The 17,902-nt window shown below is 32.3% G+C and overlaps 1 protein-coding gene and 1 long non-coding RNA gene across 2 annotated transcripts; one reads left to right on the top strand and one right to left on the bottom strand.

The window, feature by feature from the left end:
• Nucleotides 1–2,208: 2,208 nt before the first annotated feature.
• On the bottom strand, nt 2,209–3,402 carry LOC115710769 (uncharacterized). Its single transcript, XR_004010409.2, has 2 exons — nt 3,262–3,402; nt 2,209–2,506 (listed from the first exon to the last, which is right to left on the bottom strand). It is a non-coding gene; the product is annotated as an uncharacterized LOC115710769 (long non-coding RNA).
• Nucleotides 3,403–3,884: 482 nt separating this feature from the next.
• On the top strand, nt 3,885–6,559 carry LOC115710763 (ras-related protein RABH1b). Its single transcript, XM_030639118.2, has 6 exons — nt 3,885–4,086; nt 4,171–4,241; nt 4,888–4,976; nt 5,383–5,494; nt 5,611–5,701; nt 6,148–6,559. The coding sequence occupies exons 1-6, from the start codon at nt 3,970–3,972 to the stop codon at nt 6,292–6,294; spliced, it is 627 nt and encodes a 208-aa protein (XP_030494978.1). The 5' UTR covers nt 3,885–3,969; the 3' UTR covers nt 6,295–6,559.
• Nucleotides 6,560–17,902: the final 11,343 nt, after the last annotated feature.

Raw genomic sequence — 17,902 nt, 5'->3', positions numbered from 1 at the left:
GAGTCGTGGAGCAAGTGCGAAGAACCCCTCCAACCCCTTTCTTCGTGGTTCACCTCAACAGAGTCGAAGCTTCACACGGCTCCAATTGAGCCGTCTGCCGTCTCAACCTCTCACTCTCTCGATCTTCTCTCTCACAAGCCCTCTCTTTCTCTCTCTTCGTGGTGGACCTCGTCGGAGTTGAAGCACCACGGCTCCAATTGAGCCATCTGAAATTTCAAGTGACAAAAAGAGTTGTTGGATTTTGATTTTTTTTTTTTTTGAGATCTAGGTGTCTTTTTTATTTTATTTTAAAGAAATGTTAGTAGTGGTGTGGTGGTTGTGGTGGATGGTGATAGTGGTAGTGGTTTTTGGGGTAGTTGTGGAGATGGTTTTAGGGTGGTTCTTTAGTATTTTCAGAAGAAGAAGAGAAGAAAAGAAAAAAAGAAAGAATTTTTTTATTATTATTTTTATTATTTTAAATTATTGTATTATTTTGATATTATGTAGAGCACTCAAATTTTGCCACATGTACTTTAGTATACACCTTAGTCGTCCACTGTAGCACTTAAATTGAAATTTTTGAACAGAGGGGTGAAAAACATAACAAAAGTGAGGTTTAAGTAGTTTTGCCTTCAAAATTTTAATTTTTGTGATTAAATGTTAAAAAACATAAAATTCGGGTGTGATTTTGCCACTAGTATCTCTAAAACAACCGCATAAGCAAACCAAAAATAGATTAAAAAAAAACTAATTAGGATTTTTGTCCCCTAAATTTTAATATTGTACCAAATTATGGATATTGGCGGCTAAACCACCTGAACTTTACGGTTTGTAACACTTAACCACAAAAATCGAATTTTTGGCGGCTAAACTACCTAAACCCTGATTCCGTTTTGCTCTGCACACCTCCGTCCAAAAATCACCGTTAAGTGCCACAGTGGACTGTCCACGTGTACACACTAGTACACGTGGCAAATTTTTAGTGGTCCACGTAATATTACTTTTAAAAAATAATTATAAATAAATATTAAAAAAAATTAAAAAAATTAAAATATTTTTTTTTTACTTTTTTTTTTCTTTTTCCTTTTCTTTTTTTTTCTTTTTTTTTCTTCTTCTTTTTTCTTCGTTTTTCTTCTCCGACCCCCCCCCCCCCCCCTAACTCGACCCTCCATCTCCGCCCAGTCCCAGATCAACAAACCCCCAGCCACCATGACGAACCACCTTCACCAGCAGCTACCAAACCCCATTCGCCCAAATCGTACCCAGCGACCCCCTTCCTCACAGCCCAGAAACCCCAGTGACCCCCTTCCTCACAGTGACCCCCAACCCCAACGACCCCCTTCCTAACAGCGACCCCGACCTCAGACCTAAGCCCCACGACCCCCCACATCACAGCCATGACCTTAGACCTTCAGACCACATAGAGAGAGAGAAAGACTAAGAGAGGTACCTCCAATGAGAGATAGCGAATGCCGGTGAGAGATCTCAGCGTCGAGAGCCACGCCGCCGGTTAGGTCTGAAGGCTCCGGTGGTGAGACGAGAAAGAGAAAGAGAGAAAGGAGGGTTTCTGCAGAAAAAAGAAGAAGAAGAAGAAGAAGAAAAAGAAGAAGAAGAAGAAAAAAAAAACAAAGTAAAAAAAAATTAATTTTTTAATTTTTTTAAATTAAAAAAATAAAAAAAGAAAAAAAAATTCTGATTTTTTTAATATTTATAATTATTTTTTAAAACTAATATTACGTGGACAGTCCACCGTGGCACTTAACGGTGATTTTTGGACAGAGGTGTGAAGAGCAAAACGGAATCAGGGTTTAGGTAGTTTAGCTGCCAAAAATTCAGTTTTTGTGGTTAAGTGTTACAAACCGTAAAGTTCAGGTGGTTTAGCCGCCAATATCCCTACCAAATTATGCCCTTTTAACTTTTCTGGCTGTTAAAATTTTTTCCTGAACTATTGAGATTGTTAGATTTAAGGACTTTTGTCTAATTTCATTCAATTTTACTATTTCAGTGATCGTTTATGTACTAAACCATGCTCCCCAAACTTTGTTATTTACCAAATCATGCTCCTCGAACTTTGACATATACTAAATCATGCCTCTTGAATTTTCATCCATGTTAGACTTTTTTTACTAAAATTGGACAAAAATCCTTAAATCTAACAATCTTAATAGTTAAGGAGACATTTTTAACGACTTTAAAAGTCCAAGGAACATAACTTGGTACATGTCAAAATTCAAGAACAAGAATTTTAATTAACCTTAAAAAAAAATAGCAACAAGTAAAGGATATCACTCGTTACATTTTACTCCCTTACCGAGTCATTTGTTCAACTAAATAATATTAAAAAAAATCAAGGGCTCATCACCAATTTTGTTATCTATTGGGCAAAGACCTTAAAGAACCTTTAATCTCTCCTATTAAATCTCGCTACTTCGGCCAGAACTAAAGCTCATGATGGTAGCTGCATTTGTCTTTTTCAGCAAACAGGAGTAACATCCCAGAATTTACTACCAACATAAGAAACTTTGTGCTATAAGAAAAAGATCCCAATAAAAATTAATCAGTACAGCAACCAAGAAAACCTTATAAATATGCTTTCAGCAACCATAAAAATATACCATTTAGATAATAAAAAACTATAAACGATACCACTGTTTGTCTTCAACTTATTTATAGGCATTTTGCTTAGCCTTCTCCAATACAGTGTTTAATAAAGAATCCAAAAAACAGACTCTTGTATCATTCTCAACAACCACTTTAGCAATTGGCGTTGCCACTTCAACAACCTCAAATTTGTATTGTAAGTTTACAAATCTTTTAATATACAACAATGAAACAAACTGATAGAGATATGAGACTTTTGATCACAAAGGAAAAGACACACCATTTTCCTTTATTTTCTCTTCAATTTAGGCACTACTATTGTTTATGAAAGACCTAACAGAACATGAGGAGATTGTTAAGTGTTAAATACCAACATATCAAATGCACCTCAAGTAAGAGGCCTAAACTATGTTAAACTTGAATTTTTAATGTGGAACTCAAAACTACCCAAAGCTCTTTCACTGACCATGATAAACCAGCTTGAATTCTTTTGAAACATATAACACTTAAATTTATAACCAAAAAAATGTCATTATTTTACTTCAATTCCCATAAGCCAAATGAAAAACCATTTTAACAAAAATTGGGAAGCTGTATGATTATTTCCATGTTTGTTATTTCATTCATTCTTTTATGAGCTGGAAAAAGAGAAATTTCATGGATCCACAAAAGGAATTGTACCTTTTTGAGGGAAGAAATGGTGATGTTGCGACGAAGAAAACTGACAGGATTAGGCCAGAACGGATGGAAGAAGACGATGAGGGACTCTTGAAACTTGAAAATTGAGACTGAAAATTAGGGAAATCATGAAATAGGTAAAACCTAGAAAGACAATATACAGTTATACCAAAAGCTGTAAACAACAACTCGCCTGGGTTGCGGAGTTGTAAAGGAATTGGAACAGTCGTAAATGGAGGAGAAGAAATCAAAGAGAGAAATCGGGTTATGACTTATGAGCTGTTTTGGGATTTATCAGAGCTTTTTTTTTTTTTTTTTTTTTTTTTCTAATTTATTTATATATAAAAAACGTGTTTCTTCTCGTTTCTCCGTCACCTTGGGTTTTCTTATTTGGTGCTGGCTCAAACGGTGTCGTTTAGTGTTAGAGTTACAGACATAGTGTATCATTCAATTCTCTTATTGGTCGTTAAGGAACACGGAGCTCCGTTTCGTCGAAACATCTTCTTCTTCTTCCTCTAATCCAACCCAAACTCACGCGCATTACAGTCTGTTTTTTCATCTCTCTCTCTACAAAAATTAATGGTATAAATACGAAGCTAGAGAGATAAAGAGAAAGAGTGAACGAGGAAGAAGAATTTTCAATACAATAAATTTGATCTCTAACTCTTCTGTCTCGATCTGGATCGGACTTGGTAGATCCATCGGAATCAAATGGCCCCGGTATCGGCTCTAGCTAAGTACAAGCTCGTCTTCTTGGGAGATCAGTCTGTCGGTAAAACCAGTATCATCACCCGCTTCATGTATGACAAGTTCGACAACACCTATCAGGTTCTTTCTTTCTTCTTCTTTCTTTCCTTTTGTTCCGTTTTTGAATCTTTGTTTTCTGAATTTAGTGTTTTATTTTGTGTACAGGCTACTATTGGTATCGATTTTTTGTCAAAGACAATGTATCTTGAAGACCGCACTGTTCGATTGCAACTCTGGTGAGTGAGTTTCTTGGTATCAATTTTGTGGTTTATGAAATGGGACTGAACATGATCGTGATTTTGTAAAAGCTTTGTCTTAACTCTTTAATAAGTTTGTCTGTTAGGAATTAGGAGATTACAAAGTAGGGTTTGGACAGTTTGGTTGGTGATGGTGGTGGGTTTAATTATGCTTCTTAACCAGTGTTTTAGTAGAAATGGGAGTACTTATATGCTTAATGTGATCATTTTTTGAAAGATGATTAATATTTGTCAGAGTTCAGAACATGGGGGTAATGTACTCAGTAAATTATATGTGGCGGGTAATATAGTGTCAGATGAATCACTATGTCCATGGTGATAGGCTTAAGACTTAACAGTACATCAAGATAGCTGGATGGTTCTTATATACTCCGATGATCTTTCCAATAATCCAAAGAGGGGCATTGCAACCATGATACTGTCAAAACAAGAATTATGTAAATATTATTTGTTGCAGCCTGTGTCCTACATCCATATACTTTTAAATTTGAAAAATTCTTTTGGTTAGTGATTAGCATGGTTTATACTTGTATGATTTTAGGACAACGGTGGCCATTTCTCTAAATTTTATGCTTATGATTCATTTAAATTCCTTGTTTGAAGCATTAATTCGATATTTAAACAGGGATACTGCTGGACAGGAAAGATTTAGGAGTCTCATTCCAAGCTATATCAGGGATTCCTCTGTAGCTGTCATTGTATATGATGTTGCAAGTATGTCACTTTCTCACTCGCACAAGCTGCTACACACATCTGTGCATTTCTCAAAAACATTTATTTCAGATTAAAGGTCTAGAAATTGAAATCAGCAACAGCAATATTGTTTAAAAAACGTTGTGGCTTCAATTGGAATACAAACATACGAATTCGTATGCAAACATTTAACAAACCATGAGAAACGAATGAGTAAAAAAAGAAGCTTGGAATTGGTTGCCATTGAGTACCAATAATTTATTGGGCTTTTTTTCAAAAAACCAAAATTAGTGAAGGAGATTTTGTATGTTTCAACTCTCCCAAATGCAAAAATGATCTTGAAATTTAGTTACCACATAAATATTTAGGCTTTATATGATATTTGAATAACTTTACCAATTATGCTGGCTCGATTTCGTGGGTTTAGGCAGGCAATCATTTCTAAATACTGCCAAGTGGGTCGAGGAGGTTCGTACTGAACGAGGGAGTGATGTTATCATTGTACTTGTTGGAAACAAAACGGATCTTGTAGAGAAAAGGTAACAAAGTTCTACTTATATTTTTTTCAAGTTGCTATTCTCTGCTGTTGATTCAATGGTGTCTTTAGTTATGTGGTTGTACTCAAATATTTAACAGTTTGTGCATTGTTGCACAGGCAAGTTTCAATAGAGGAAGGAGAAGCCAAATCGAGTGAACTCAATGTTATGTTTATTGAAACTAGTGCCAAGGCTGGTTTTAACATCAAGGTAAAAAAAATTTGCTTCCTGATGTGAGATTGTTTGAACATGACAACGCCATTGATTAGATACTAGATTTAATTTTTGTCGGGGTCTTTCCTAGTAATACTATCTGAGAACATGACAATGCTGTTGATTAAATACTAGATTTAAATTTAATGTTTGCTGGGGTCTTTCCTACTAATACTATCTGTGAAAGAATATTTTTTTTTTTCATTTTATTGTGAGATTAAGCAACTGTTTTCAAAAGATCAAGAATAATGTCATATAAACGTTCTTGGATGTTGTTTTCACATAATTGTGGTCGAGGAGCTAGAATTCTTCAATCAATATAAAGACTTGAAGCTATGTTGTGTGTTTCCAAATTGTTGTTGGTAAATTACATGATCCATGCTGCTTTCAAGAACCTCTAAAGAGAGGTTTGCTGAGACCTAATTTCTCAATCTCTACAACAGGCATTATTCCGTAAGATTGCTGCTGCCTTACCAGGGATGGAAACACTCTCCTCAACGAAACAAGAGGACATGGTCGACGTCAATCTCAAGCCTTCCAATGCAAATACATTGCAATCTCAACAACAGTCAGGCGGATGTGCTTGTTGATTTTACCCAATTGAATTCAAGCTGTAGTGTCTATTGCACCATTTAGATCCTGTTCTCTGTAAAGCTAAGCCCCTGCTTCACCTTCCATTTTTTTTTTAATAGAACTTGGATTGTTGGTATAATGTTGATTGTTAAAAAGGTTTAGGAGGCCCTTGTTGGGCTATAAAGAATATAGAAACTGAAGAAACTATTTGGGAAAAAGTTCACTTGTGAACTCTTCACATAAAATGGTTATTTTTCAATATAGGCTATGTGGTTGACCTTACTTTTTCACTGCTTTTTGGCCTTTACAAGTTAGAAAGGACAATGGTACATCATACAGTTCCCATGTTTCTGTATATTTATTCCTCTTTAATGCAGACTGATGAAAAGGGTATTTGGTGGACTTTCTTGAGAAATTATGTCAGTGCTTCATCCTCTACAACAAGAATTCGATAAAAAAGTGACCTTTTAGATTTGGTGCTTTCTTCTATACTTTTTTTGGTCTGTTTAGTATCTTTTGTGTTAAACGAGCTTTTTTCTTTTATCTTTTTTGCTATAATGTGTATTTATATATTTTTTTTTAGGGGAATCATCCATATATGTACATTTATACTTTTTTTTCTTCTAATTTTATAATTTGTATTTTTCTTTTCCATTTTTATAATTTATTTTGTTTCATTTTTATATTAAAATTATTATTTTTAATCTCTTTTATGCAATGTTTAAAATAACACAAATAACCCTTGAGATTTTTTTTTTGTGAGGCGAGGCGTAAGCCTCAAAAATTAATTGAAATAATATTTTTAGAGCACCTAAGGATAAACAATTTTTTTTTCTTTGCTTTTTCGTTGCTATTTGAAAAGTAGAAGGTGTAGTAGAAGAGAAAGGGGGAAGAATATAGAATTAGGGTTTTAAATTTTATTTGGGCTTCACTTTATTATTTTTACTTGGGCTTTTATTAATTTTCATTGGACATCATCCAAGGACGGTCTAGCAAATATCATTACCAATTACTTTGCTGAGTTGTTTACTGCTACTGCAGTAAATCAGAGAGCAATAGATCAAGTTGTTGATACAATTCCAAATAGCATTTCACCAAATGAACGCTTCTCTCATTACCCCCTTTACAGCAGCAGAGGTTGAGACAGCCTTGAATACTATGAGTCCGGACAAGAGCTCCAGTAGCGATGGTATGTCTACAATGTTCTACCAAAACTATTGGGATATTGTTGGAAATTCGGTAACTGAAGTTGTGTTGAGTGTGCTGAATCATAATCAGGATATGGAACAAATCAATCAAGCTATCATCACTCTTGCACCAAAAATCAGTTCTCCACATGTAATGGTTGATTTTCGTCCTATAAGCCTATGCAACGTAATCTACAAACTTATTTTTAAGATGATTGTGCTGCGATTTAAAGAAGCCCTCCCTCTTGTGATATCTAAAACACAAAGTGCATTCCTCTCTAATAGGTTGATTACTGATAACATACTTGTTCCTTTTGAGCTTGTACATAATATTCATCACCGAAAACGTGGAGCCAAATATTTTTTAGCGCTAAAATTGGATATGAGCAAGGCGTTTGATCGAGTCAAATGGACCTTTTTTATGGCTGTTATGGCCAAAATGGGGTTTGCAAAGGAATGGATTGAACTAATCTATTGCTGCCTATCTTCATGTAGTTTAACTTTTTCTATCAACGGTGATATCATGGGACATGTTAAGCTAATTAGAGGACTCCGTCAAGGGGACCCCCTCTCGCCTTACTTGTTCTTGATATGTTCGGAGGGTCTTTCAAGATTGTTGCAACATGAGGAGGCTAGTAATAATCTTCAAGGGCTGAGAATCACTAGGAATGCTCCATCAATCTCACACCTACTTTTCGCTGATGATAGTTTGTTATTTTGTGAAGCAACTAAATCATCTGCATTGGCCATTAGAAGAGCTTTGAGTATCTACCACAATGCCTCGGGACAACTGCTAAATTACCAAAAGTCAGTTATGTCTTTCTCTCCTAACACACCAATACCGGCTCAACAATTTTTTCAGCAAACATTGAACATGCCGATAAGTGAGTGCCATGAGCAATATCTTGGGCTACACTCTTACCCTGGTCGTGACAAAAAGGCTCTCTTTAGCCATATTAAAGAGAGAGTATGGAAGTTGATGAATGCATGGAATGAGAAGTTGTTTTCAGTTGGTGGGAAGGAGGTCTTACTAAAGGCGGTTGTTCAGTCCATACCTACCTACGTCATGAGTTGTTTCCGCTTAACGAAAACATAACAATTGGAGAGTATGATGGCTAACTTCTGGTGGGGTACCTCTAAAGATGGATCAAAAATTCATTGGAAGCGATGGAATTTACTTTGTAAATCTAAATTTGAGGGTGGCATGGGATTTCGTTCATTTATACATTACAATCAAGCTTTACTCGCAAAACAAGCTTGGAGGATTTTTGACATGCCTACATCTTTTCTCAATCGACTCCTTAAGAGTAGATATTTTTCCAATAATAACTTCTTGGAAGCTAGACTTGGCAACACACCCTCTCTTACATGGCAAAGCATTCACTGGGGACGAGAATTGCTTCTTAAGGGTCTTCGATACAAGGTTGGGAATGGATATCATATTCGATGTGGTTTAGACAAGTGGATACCCGGACATACAGAATTCACACCGATCCACTATACTGGACAACCCACAATGACTGTTTCTTCCTTGATTACTGATAGTAGGGAGTGGAATATTGAGCTCCTAAATGAACATTTTGGCCCACTTGATGTTGAAAGAATTTTGTCCATTCCATTATCATTTTTTCCAACAAATGATAGGCTTGTATGGCATCATACCACTTCGGGCATATATAATGTAAAGTTAGGATTCTACTTATCTGCAACTTTGGATGAACGAGATCAATCCACACCCTCGGATCTTCATAGTTCATGGTGGAAAACTTTTTGGCATTTGTCTCTCCCATCCAAGATCAAAATTTTTGCATGGAAAGTCATGCACAATGCCATATCTACTGCTGCTGCTTTACACAAGCGCAAAGTGATCGATTCCGCTACCTGTTCAATGTGTAATTGTATTTGGGAATCCATTGGGCATACCCTATTTTCTTGTAAGCATGCGAAATCAGTATGGACAAACACCGCATTCTGTTTAGACTTTCGGCAGGCTCAACAAATGTTTAATGGTGATTACCTTTTCCACCTTTCCATGTTACATTCACAACAGGATTTTGAACTTATGATATGCACAATGTGGGCTATATGGACAAGTCGAAACAAAGCTTTACATGGTAGCTCTGTTTTGGATGGAAAACACACTGCTACATTTGCCAAAGAGTACTTAGAAAAGATCAAAGTTCACACCAACAGGCAACAAAAGAATGCTGGCAAAGCATCCTCAACGCATACTGCTGCAATTTATAGCAGCAATGTTCCAGCACCAGCTGCTGCAACTTTTTGCAGCAATGTCTCAGCGCCTACTGCTGCAACATCTTGCAGATCTTCTTCAAGAGATAAGGTTACATGGCATCCTCCACCGAGTTCTGGAATAAAAATCAATGTTGATGCTGCTGTTAATTCAGTATCCAAACAGTTGGGGGTTGGAGCCATTGTTCGTAATCATAATGGTCAAGTTCTTGCTGCTCTTTCCATGCCAATATAAGGTTGCTTCCGGTCGGATGAAATGGAAGCTAAGGCATTATTCCATAGCTTGAACTGGGTGTTGCAGCACCAAATAAGCATCACCCACATTGAAACTGATGCACTCAGAGTCTTCCAGGCTTTAACATCTACATCAAGGATTTATCTAGTTTTTCGGATTTAATCTCTGATGTTCGTTGTCTTTTATCCTTTTTCCCTGAAGCATTTATCTCTCATGTTAAGAGAAATGCTAACCATGTTGCTCATGGTTTAGCGAAACATGCTTTAGAGTTGGATCAAGACGTTTGTTGGCTAGGGGAAATTCCTTATCCTATTTTCACTACTGTTGTTAACGATTGTTGATTAATAATATTAGTGAATTTTCTCAAAAAAAAAAAGTTACAAGCAAAAAACTAATAGTAATAAAAAAAGATAATTACATAAATCACTGTTTTTTGTAATTTTTGTATATTTTTATGTTTAAAGATTTTTTTTTTTAGATTTTCACAATTTTTTTGTAGAAATAACACGAAAACAACAAGAAAACTATATAAAAGTTACAGGAAAATAACAAAAAATAACATAAAGATAACAAAAAATCAACAATAAATTAACAAAAGTACAACATAAAAAAGATCGTATTTTCTGTAAATAAAATCATAAAAATCGTAAAATTATTTAAAATTTTGTACAATCGTATTTTTATATTTTTTATTTATTTTTTTGTGTATTTGTAAAATAATTCCAAGAAAAAATAGTGATTTGGGGCTTTTTTTTAGGGCTCAAATAAGCCCATTTTTAATTACTTTTTTGAGGTGTACGTCTCTTCTACCTCACGCCTCACAGAAAAACAAAGTGCCTCGTCATTTGAGGCGCACGCCTCTTCCATCCACAACAAGGCGCACACGCTGGTGCAGTTTTTGAACTAGGGTGTTTAACAAAATTTACAAACCGTCCAACTCAAATAAACCGTACAAACCAAACCGAATAAATCGACAAAAAATACAACTCGAAATAATACAATTAAAATCTAAACCGCCCAATTAATCCAAATAAACTAAATTAAACCGATTTATATATTTTTTTAAGAAATGTGTATATAATGTATTACATAAATTGTATTTATTAGTAAAACTATTTTGTATTTAAAGTTTGAACATTTTAGTGTTTAACTTAAAATTTAAAGTTTATAGTTTATAATTTTTATTATATTTAGATATTGAAGTTGGAATTCAAACTCGCAAACCATAAACTGATTCCACTTCTCGATCAAATCCTCAAACTTCTCAAGTTTCTCTTCTAGCAAGTGACTCACACTTAACCCCCAGCTCAATGTCAACAATTAATCTTCATGCTTAGTCAACAATTACTAATCTTCATGCTTAGTCAACAATTACAGCTCAATGTCAACAATTAATCTTCATGCTACTCACACTTAACCCTTACAATAAACAACTTTATTGGTAATCTTGATCATTTTTTATTCAATTCTTGAATTATAGATAGTGGTGCTACTCACCATGTTTATTGTCATGCTCAATGCTTTTCTTTATTTACTTAAACTTTAACTCACAAACATGTCACATTGTCTAATGGCACCACAGTTAGAATTGAACAAATTGGCACTGTCATCTTAAATCCTCACATTACTTTGCATAATGTTCTGTATGTACCTAACTTTTGATTCAACCTATTATTTGTTAGTGCTCTCTTACAAGACAGTTTCAATATTATGGATTTTCATCTAACATCTGTTATATTCCGGACCCTTTACAGACATTGAAAATTAAGACAGCTAGAAGATTTGGACACCTATACTCCATCAAGCAAAATAAACCAACTATACCAGTTTGTAATTCAAGTTCATCTTATGTACATTTTATTCAAAACTAATGACACACACGCCTTGGTCATCCATCTGTACTAATTACAAACAAAATCAATAAAGAGATGAATTTTACAAATCTTGATAGTGTTCTTAACTGTCCTACTTGTCATTTGTCAAAGAAAAAAAAACTACTATTTGTTTCCCACAACAATTTTTCTAAAACAATTTTCGATCCCATTCATTTAGATATTTAGAGGTCATACCCCCTATCTTCCATAGAAGGATACAAATATTTTCTTATTATTGTGGATGATCATTCCCAATATATTTTGCTATACTTACTTCGGGCCAAATCAGATGCCCCACTAATCATAATTTTTTTTTTTACCTTTGTTAATATTTAATACAAAACCAACATAAAATCCATCAGAATAGATAATGCCAAGGAACTGACCTTGACTGCATTTTATGCTAGCAAAGGAGTAAACAACTATTATTCATGTGTAGGCAGACCCTAGCAAAATGCCGAGGTAGAAAGAAAGCATCAAAACATTTTATATATTGCGAGAGCTTTAGCTTTTTAATCCCACCTTCCACTCTCTTATTGGAGTTATATGGTCAAAACATATTTACTCAACTGAACACCTTCTGTTACATTAAAAGATAAGACCTCATATGATCTGCTCCAATAGACCACCACAATATGATCACCTATGGAATTTTGATTGTTTAGCTTATGCATCACATGTCAAAAACCCCCACAAATTTTCTCCTCGAGCTCGAGCATGTATAAAAGCATATTTCAATCTAGGAATGTAATTTTTCATGAATCAGTTTATCCCTTCTATAACGAACACCAAAATAATCTTAGCAACATAGATAGATTCTTCCCTCAACAATCAAATATTAATGATCATCTTCCATACTAATTTCCTTCAGTAACACCTGTTGCAACTCCTATAGCAGTTCCCCTTGCATAATCCATTACACCACCTGTTGTACCATCTACAGCAACCCCTGCTGTAATAACAACCGCAACACCTGCTGCAACAACTCAAGCAACACTTGATGCAACAACTCAAGCAACACTTGATGCAACAACTCAAGCAACACCTACTACAACTAATCCCACTACCAAATCCCCTACAGTCCCTACAACTCAAGCAGCTGTTGGGTTTTATGCCCTAAATAAAACTCATTTCAATATAATCAGATTTACTTATTAATATAGATCAGAAATAACATTTAATGTTGCATGGTTCACATGATTTATTTCATGATTATATGTACATAATGTATAAATTCATCTGAAACCCTTTTCACATACTTGATCCTGTTTATTGTGCCGTCAACACATTGGAAAGTAAACATGACTATGTGAATAAAGTTTCCTAGATTTATCAGACATAGGGTTTTACTGATATGATAATCTACAACAGAGTTTACTTGCATTTGGAGAAATGCTATGTTCTTTCCAGAGCATTGGTTAAAGTAAAGCTCAGGTTGGATGCATGGAGTATGTATCGGAAGGGACCGATATTGAACTTTGACTTAGATTTAATTAAACTTACCGTAAAATCTATTCAAGTCAATATCGCCAAGTTGATCCTAGATCAAATGTTCTTAATCCTCATATGATTAGGCTCAATCTTGAAAGGCTATTCGTGTTCTTTGATTTGTTAGTTAAGCCTACTTTTAGGTCAGGGTGATACGTACATTTTGGGAACACGGTAGTGCAATTGAGTGGGAGTGCTATCATAAACATGGAATCTATAGCTTCTATCTGGCGAATAGTAAGCAAAGGATGATCTCCTTCGAGCTTGACCAAACGAACATAAATGGTGGAGTACTCATTTCACATAAGCTGAAATATCATTTATACGGGGTCAAGTGTTTTAAGGAATAAATACATTGTAGGGTGTAACGGTAATTTAATCCTTTTACAGTGTAGATCATTCATATAGAGGATCATTGATCACATTAGGATTATAACAATGGATAACTAATGATGTGTCTATATGGTGGAACATATAGAGCATTCTATATACTGAGAGTGCAATTCTAAGTTCTATGCGTGGATTCAACGAAGAATTAATAAGTTAGTGAATTTTAGTGCTAAATTCTTGATCTACTTATTGGAAGCTCGGTTATATAGACCCATGGTCCCCCCACTAGTTGAGATAATATTGCTTGTAAGACTCATATAATTGGTTTTGATTAATCAATTATAATTCTCAAATTAGACTATGTCTATTTGTGAATTTTTCACTAAGTAAGGGCGAAATTGTAAAGAAAGAGTTTATAGGGGCATATTTGTTAATTATGATAGTTTGTATGGTTCAATTAATAAATATGATAAATGACAATATTATTTAATAATTATTTATAGTTATTAAATAGTTAGAATTGGCATTTAAATGGTTGAATTAGAAAATTGGCGTTTTTGAGAAAATCAGATGCAGAAAAGATAAAACTGCAAAATTGCAAAAAGTGAGGCCCAAATCCACTAAGCATGGCCCAGCCACTTTTGTAGGCAATTTAATCTGATATTTTCATTATTTTAATGCCAAATAATTCAAACCTAACCCTAGTGGAATGCTATAAATAGATAGTGAAGGCTTCAGAAAAATAAGACTTTCTTCTGACACTTTCTGAATCAGAAAAACTGAGCCTTCTCTCTCCCTATCTTTAGCTACCACTTCTTCTTTCTTCTTCCTTTGAATTTCGAAATCCTTAGTGATTAGAGTAGTGCCCACACACATCAAGCAATACCTCAATCATAGTGAGGAAGATCGTGAAGAAAGATCATCAGCAAAGGAGATTCAGCATCAAAGATTCAGAGAAAGAGATCCAGGTTCAGATATTGATAATGCTCTGCTACAGAAAGGAATCAAGGGCTAGATATCTGAACGGAAGGAGTCATTATGTTTCGCTGCACCCAATGTAAGGTTTTCTTAACTTTATATGTGTTTATTTTATCGTTTTAGAAAGTTCATATTTAGGATGTTTAATAAACATACTTGTGAGTAGATCTAAGATCCTGGTAAAATAATTCCCAACAACTGGCCTCAGAGCCATGGTAATTGATTTACTTGCAAGAAATTTGGACTTTAAAACGATTGTTTGTATGTTCTTTGGATGGTATCATGTTGTATTGAGTATTATTTGATGATTGATTGATGTTTGTAAAATTTTCGTGAAAAATAATTTCGATTTTATCTCTGGAATTATTTTTATTGGATAGTATGGAAAAAATTAAGCAAGTTAGCCTTTTACAGAACTTAATTTGGATTTTATTTGAATTAGTTATGATTTTTTGAAGATTTGAAAAAATCGGAAATTTTGTCTTTGATATTTTCCTGCGATCGCAAATCTGTCCGTACAGTTTCGAAATTTTTTGTTTTTCTTCAATTTTTCATGCTTTTTCATGGAATTAACTTCCAATTTTTTGTATAGTTTTGTATTTATACTATTACTATTCCTAATTCAATTCTAATTATCATTTTGAATTAATTTAATATTTTTAAATTTAATTCAAGATATTAGTGTAATTTGAATTTGAATAGAATTAGTATCTATCTTCTTGCTTAAAAATCTATCTTATTTTTAAATTTGATTATATCTTATTTTTTTTAAATTTAAAGTCAGATTTTATAAGATATTTATAAAATCTTTTAAGATATTTTTTAGAATATCTTATCTTTTAAGATATTTTTAATTATATCTTATCTTTTAAGATTTTTTTTTAAATCTTTTTAGATATTTTGACCTTATTTAAATTTAAAATAAGATATTTATAATCATGTAATTTTAAATAGATGTAAGATATTTTGCTAACTTTTAAATTTTGTTATTTTATTTATTTAAATTAAATTTAAAATCTGAAAAGATATTTCATTTATCTTTTCTAATTTTTATTTAATTTTTATTTTTAAAATAACATTTAATTTTTAAAAGTAGTTAGCAAATTTTTGAAATGATATTTAGGTTGGTTGAAACCTAATTTTTCAAAATTGTAGGTTTAATTTTAAATTTTTTTTAAAATTTTCGAATTTTTTTTTTATTTAATTAATTATTTTCGAAATTAAATATTTAATTTAAAATTAAATAAATCCTACATCCAACTATCCAGCTAACCTTGTTGCAGGAGTATGTGTTTTAGCTTATGTGTAAGTTTTCAAAACCTATTATTACTTGATTGCAAATAGCCATGGTTACCTTTTGCCAGATCTAATGATCTGATGGCTCCTCGGTCGAAGATAATAATTTGTAACAGGTATATTTACAATCTTCTTTCATCTGTGTATGACCTAGCAACATGATAGGACCCATCCAAAGTGTGCCTGTGTGAGCCTATGTGTTTAATTTGATTATAGATACATATATGTTGTTGTTGCTAAAATAAATTATCATAGTTCTTGATAGAATTTATTTAGGCCCATTTAGTTATTGGGCTTATTCAATTAATAACAGTTGTTCTTATTAAGGTTAAATTCCTCTCTTTTGGGCCTTGTGTGAGAGTTGGGAGCCATAGAAGTGGGTACGACATACTGAACCCAACACCCCCTCACACAAACCACCCCAATTGTGAAGGCCCATTTGCCTGATTTGAATGACTGTACTAGGTTAATTACACTAGTTTAACCTAATTAAAATTGATTAGCAACATAATTAATTTCATTTATTTTGAAATTAATTTAAGAAAATTATAGTTTAAAGAATTTTTTATTCTAAGCTAAACTATATGTATTTTCTTGTATTTAATTAAATATAGAATTATAACCATCTAGATTCTTTCTGGAACTTAATTTAAATTTTTCATTAAATATTCTTATTTAAGTTGATATTTAGTTATCTACAACTAACCAACTTAAATCTGAATATCTTTTGAATTTCAAATTTCAAAATTAAGTTGAGGAATTCTAGACATTGGTTATTAAGATTCTTTAGATACTTTTTAAGTTAATATCTTTTCGAATATTAACTTAAAATGGAATATTTTCAAATTAAGTGGTTACAACTTAATTTTTGATATTTAATTAAATTTAAATTTGAAAAATATTTAAGTTCTAGATTCTTTCTAATACAACTTAAATTAGATATTTTTTCAAATTTTGTGGAAAAGATACTTAGTCAAATAAGATATTTTCTAGATAGTTATTTCTAGACTACTTATTATTTCTAATATTAAATAGGAAAATATTATAAATTGTGAAATTAATTATTTAATTAATTTTGGTACAATTTATTTTAAGTATATTTTTCCTAGTATTAAACTAGAAATTAATAATTAAGTCTTCTCCACACTTAATTATTTATTTCTTGAATTTAATACATTTAATTAATTTGAAAATTAAATATCTAAGTTGATTTTTATCATCATACTTAAATATTTCTTTTTCATGACATTTAATTAAATAGAAAATTATTTTTAGTTGAAATTTAATTTTTCAACTAAATTTAAATAATTTTCAAAATATATTTTTTCTTTATTTTATTAATCAATTTTCGAAATTGCATTTCTTAAATGCTAGAATTTCGAATTTTATCTTGAAAAATAGATTAAGTTGTAAATTAATTATTTTAATTAATTCTTGGATCAACTTAAATCAATGATTTTTTCATTTATTGATTAATTTAAAATAAATTGAATTAAAGTATATTATTAGAAATTGAATTAATTAGTTAAAGGAAAATCTAGATAGATGATATTTTTGATTGAAGTATTTTTCTAGTGTATTTAATTAAATAGAAAATTAATATTTAAGTTGATTTTCATCATCATACTTAAATATTTGAAATTTTTCTTATATATTTAATTAAATAGGAAAATTATATTTTTTGTTGTAAATTAATTTTATTAATTAATTTTGGGCCAACATTAAATTAGAATAATTTTTCCAGGATTTATTTTTTATTTTAATATGCATTTTTTGAAAATTGTATTCTTATATACTTTAATTTTTCGAAATGCAATATATATTTATAGAAAATTAAATTTGAGTTGTAAATTAATTTAAATTAATTTTGTAACAACTTAAATTGAATATTTTTCTAAATATTTATTGGAAATTATTACTAAGATGGAAATAATTCATGTTATTTTCATATCCATCTAAGTATAATTTATAAATATTAAATTAAAAT

The sequence above is a fragment of the Cannabis sativa genome, chromosome X (genome assembly GCF_029168945.1).
Source record: "Cannabis sativa cultivar Pink pepper isolate KNU-18-1 chromosome X, ASM2916894v1, whole genome shotgun sequence".
NCBI classification, from domain to species: domain Eukaryota; kingdom Viridiplantae; phylum Streptophyta; class Magnoliopsida; order Rosales; family Cannabaceae; genus Cannabis; species Cannabis sativa.
The sequence above is the reverse complement of the archived record's forward strand: the minus strand, read 5'-3'. Positions and strand labels throughout refer to the sequence as shown.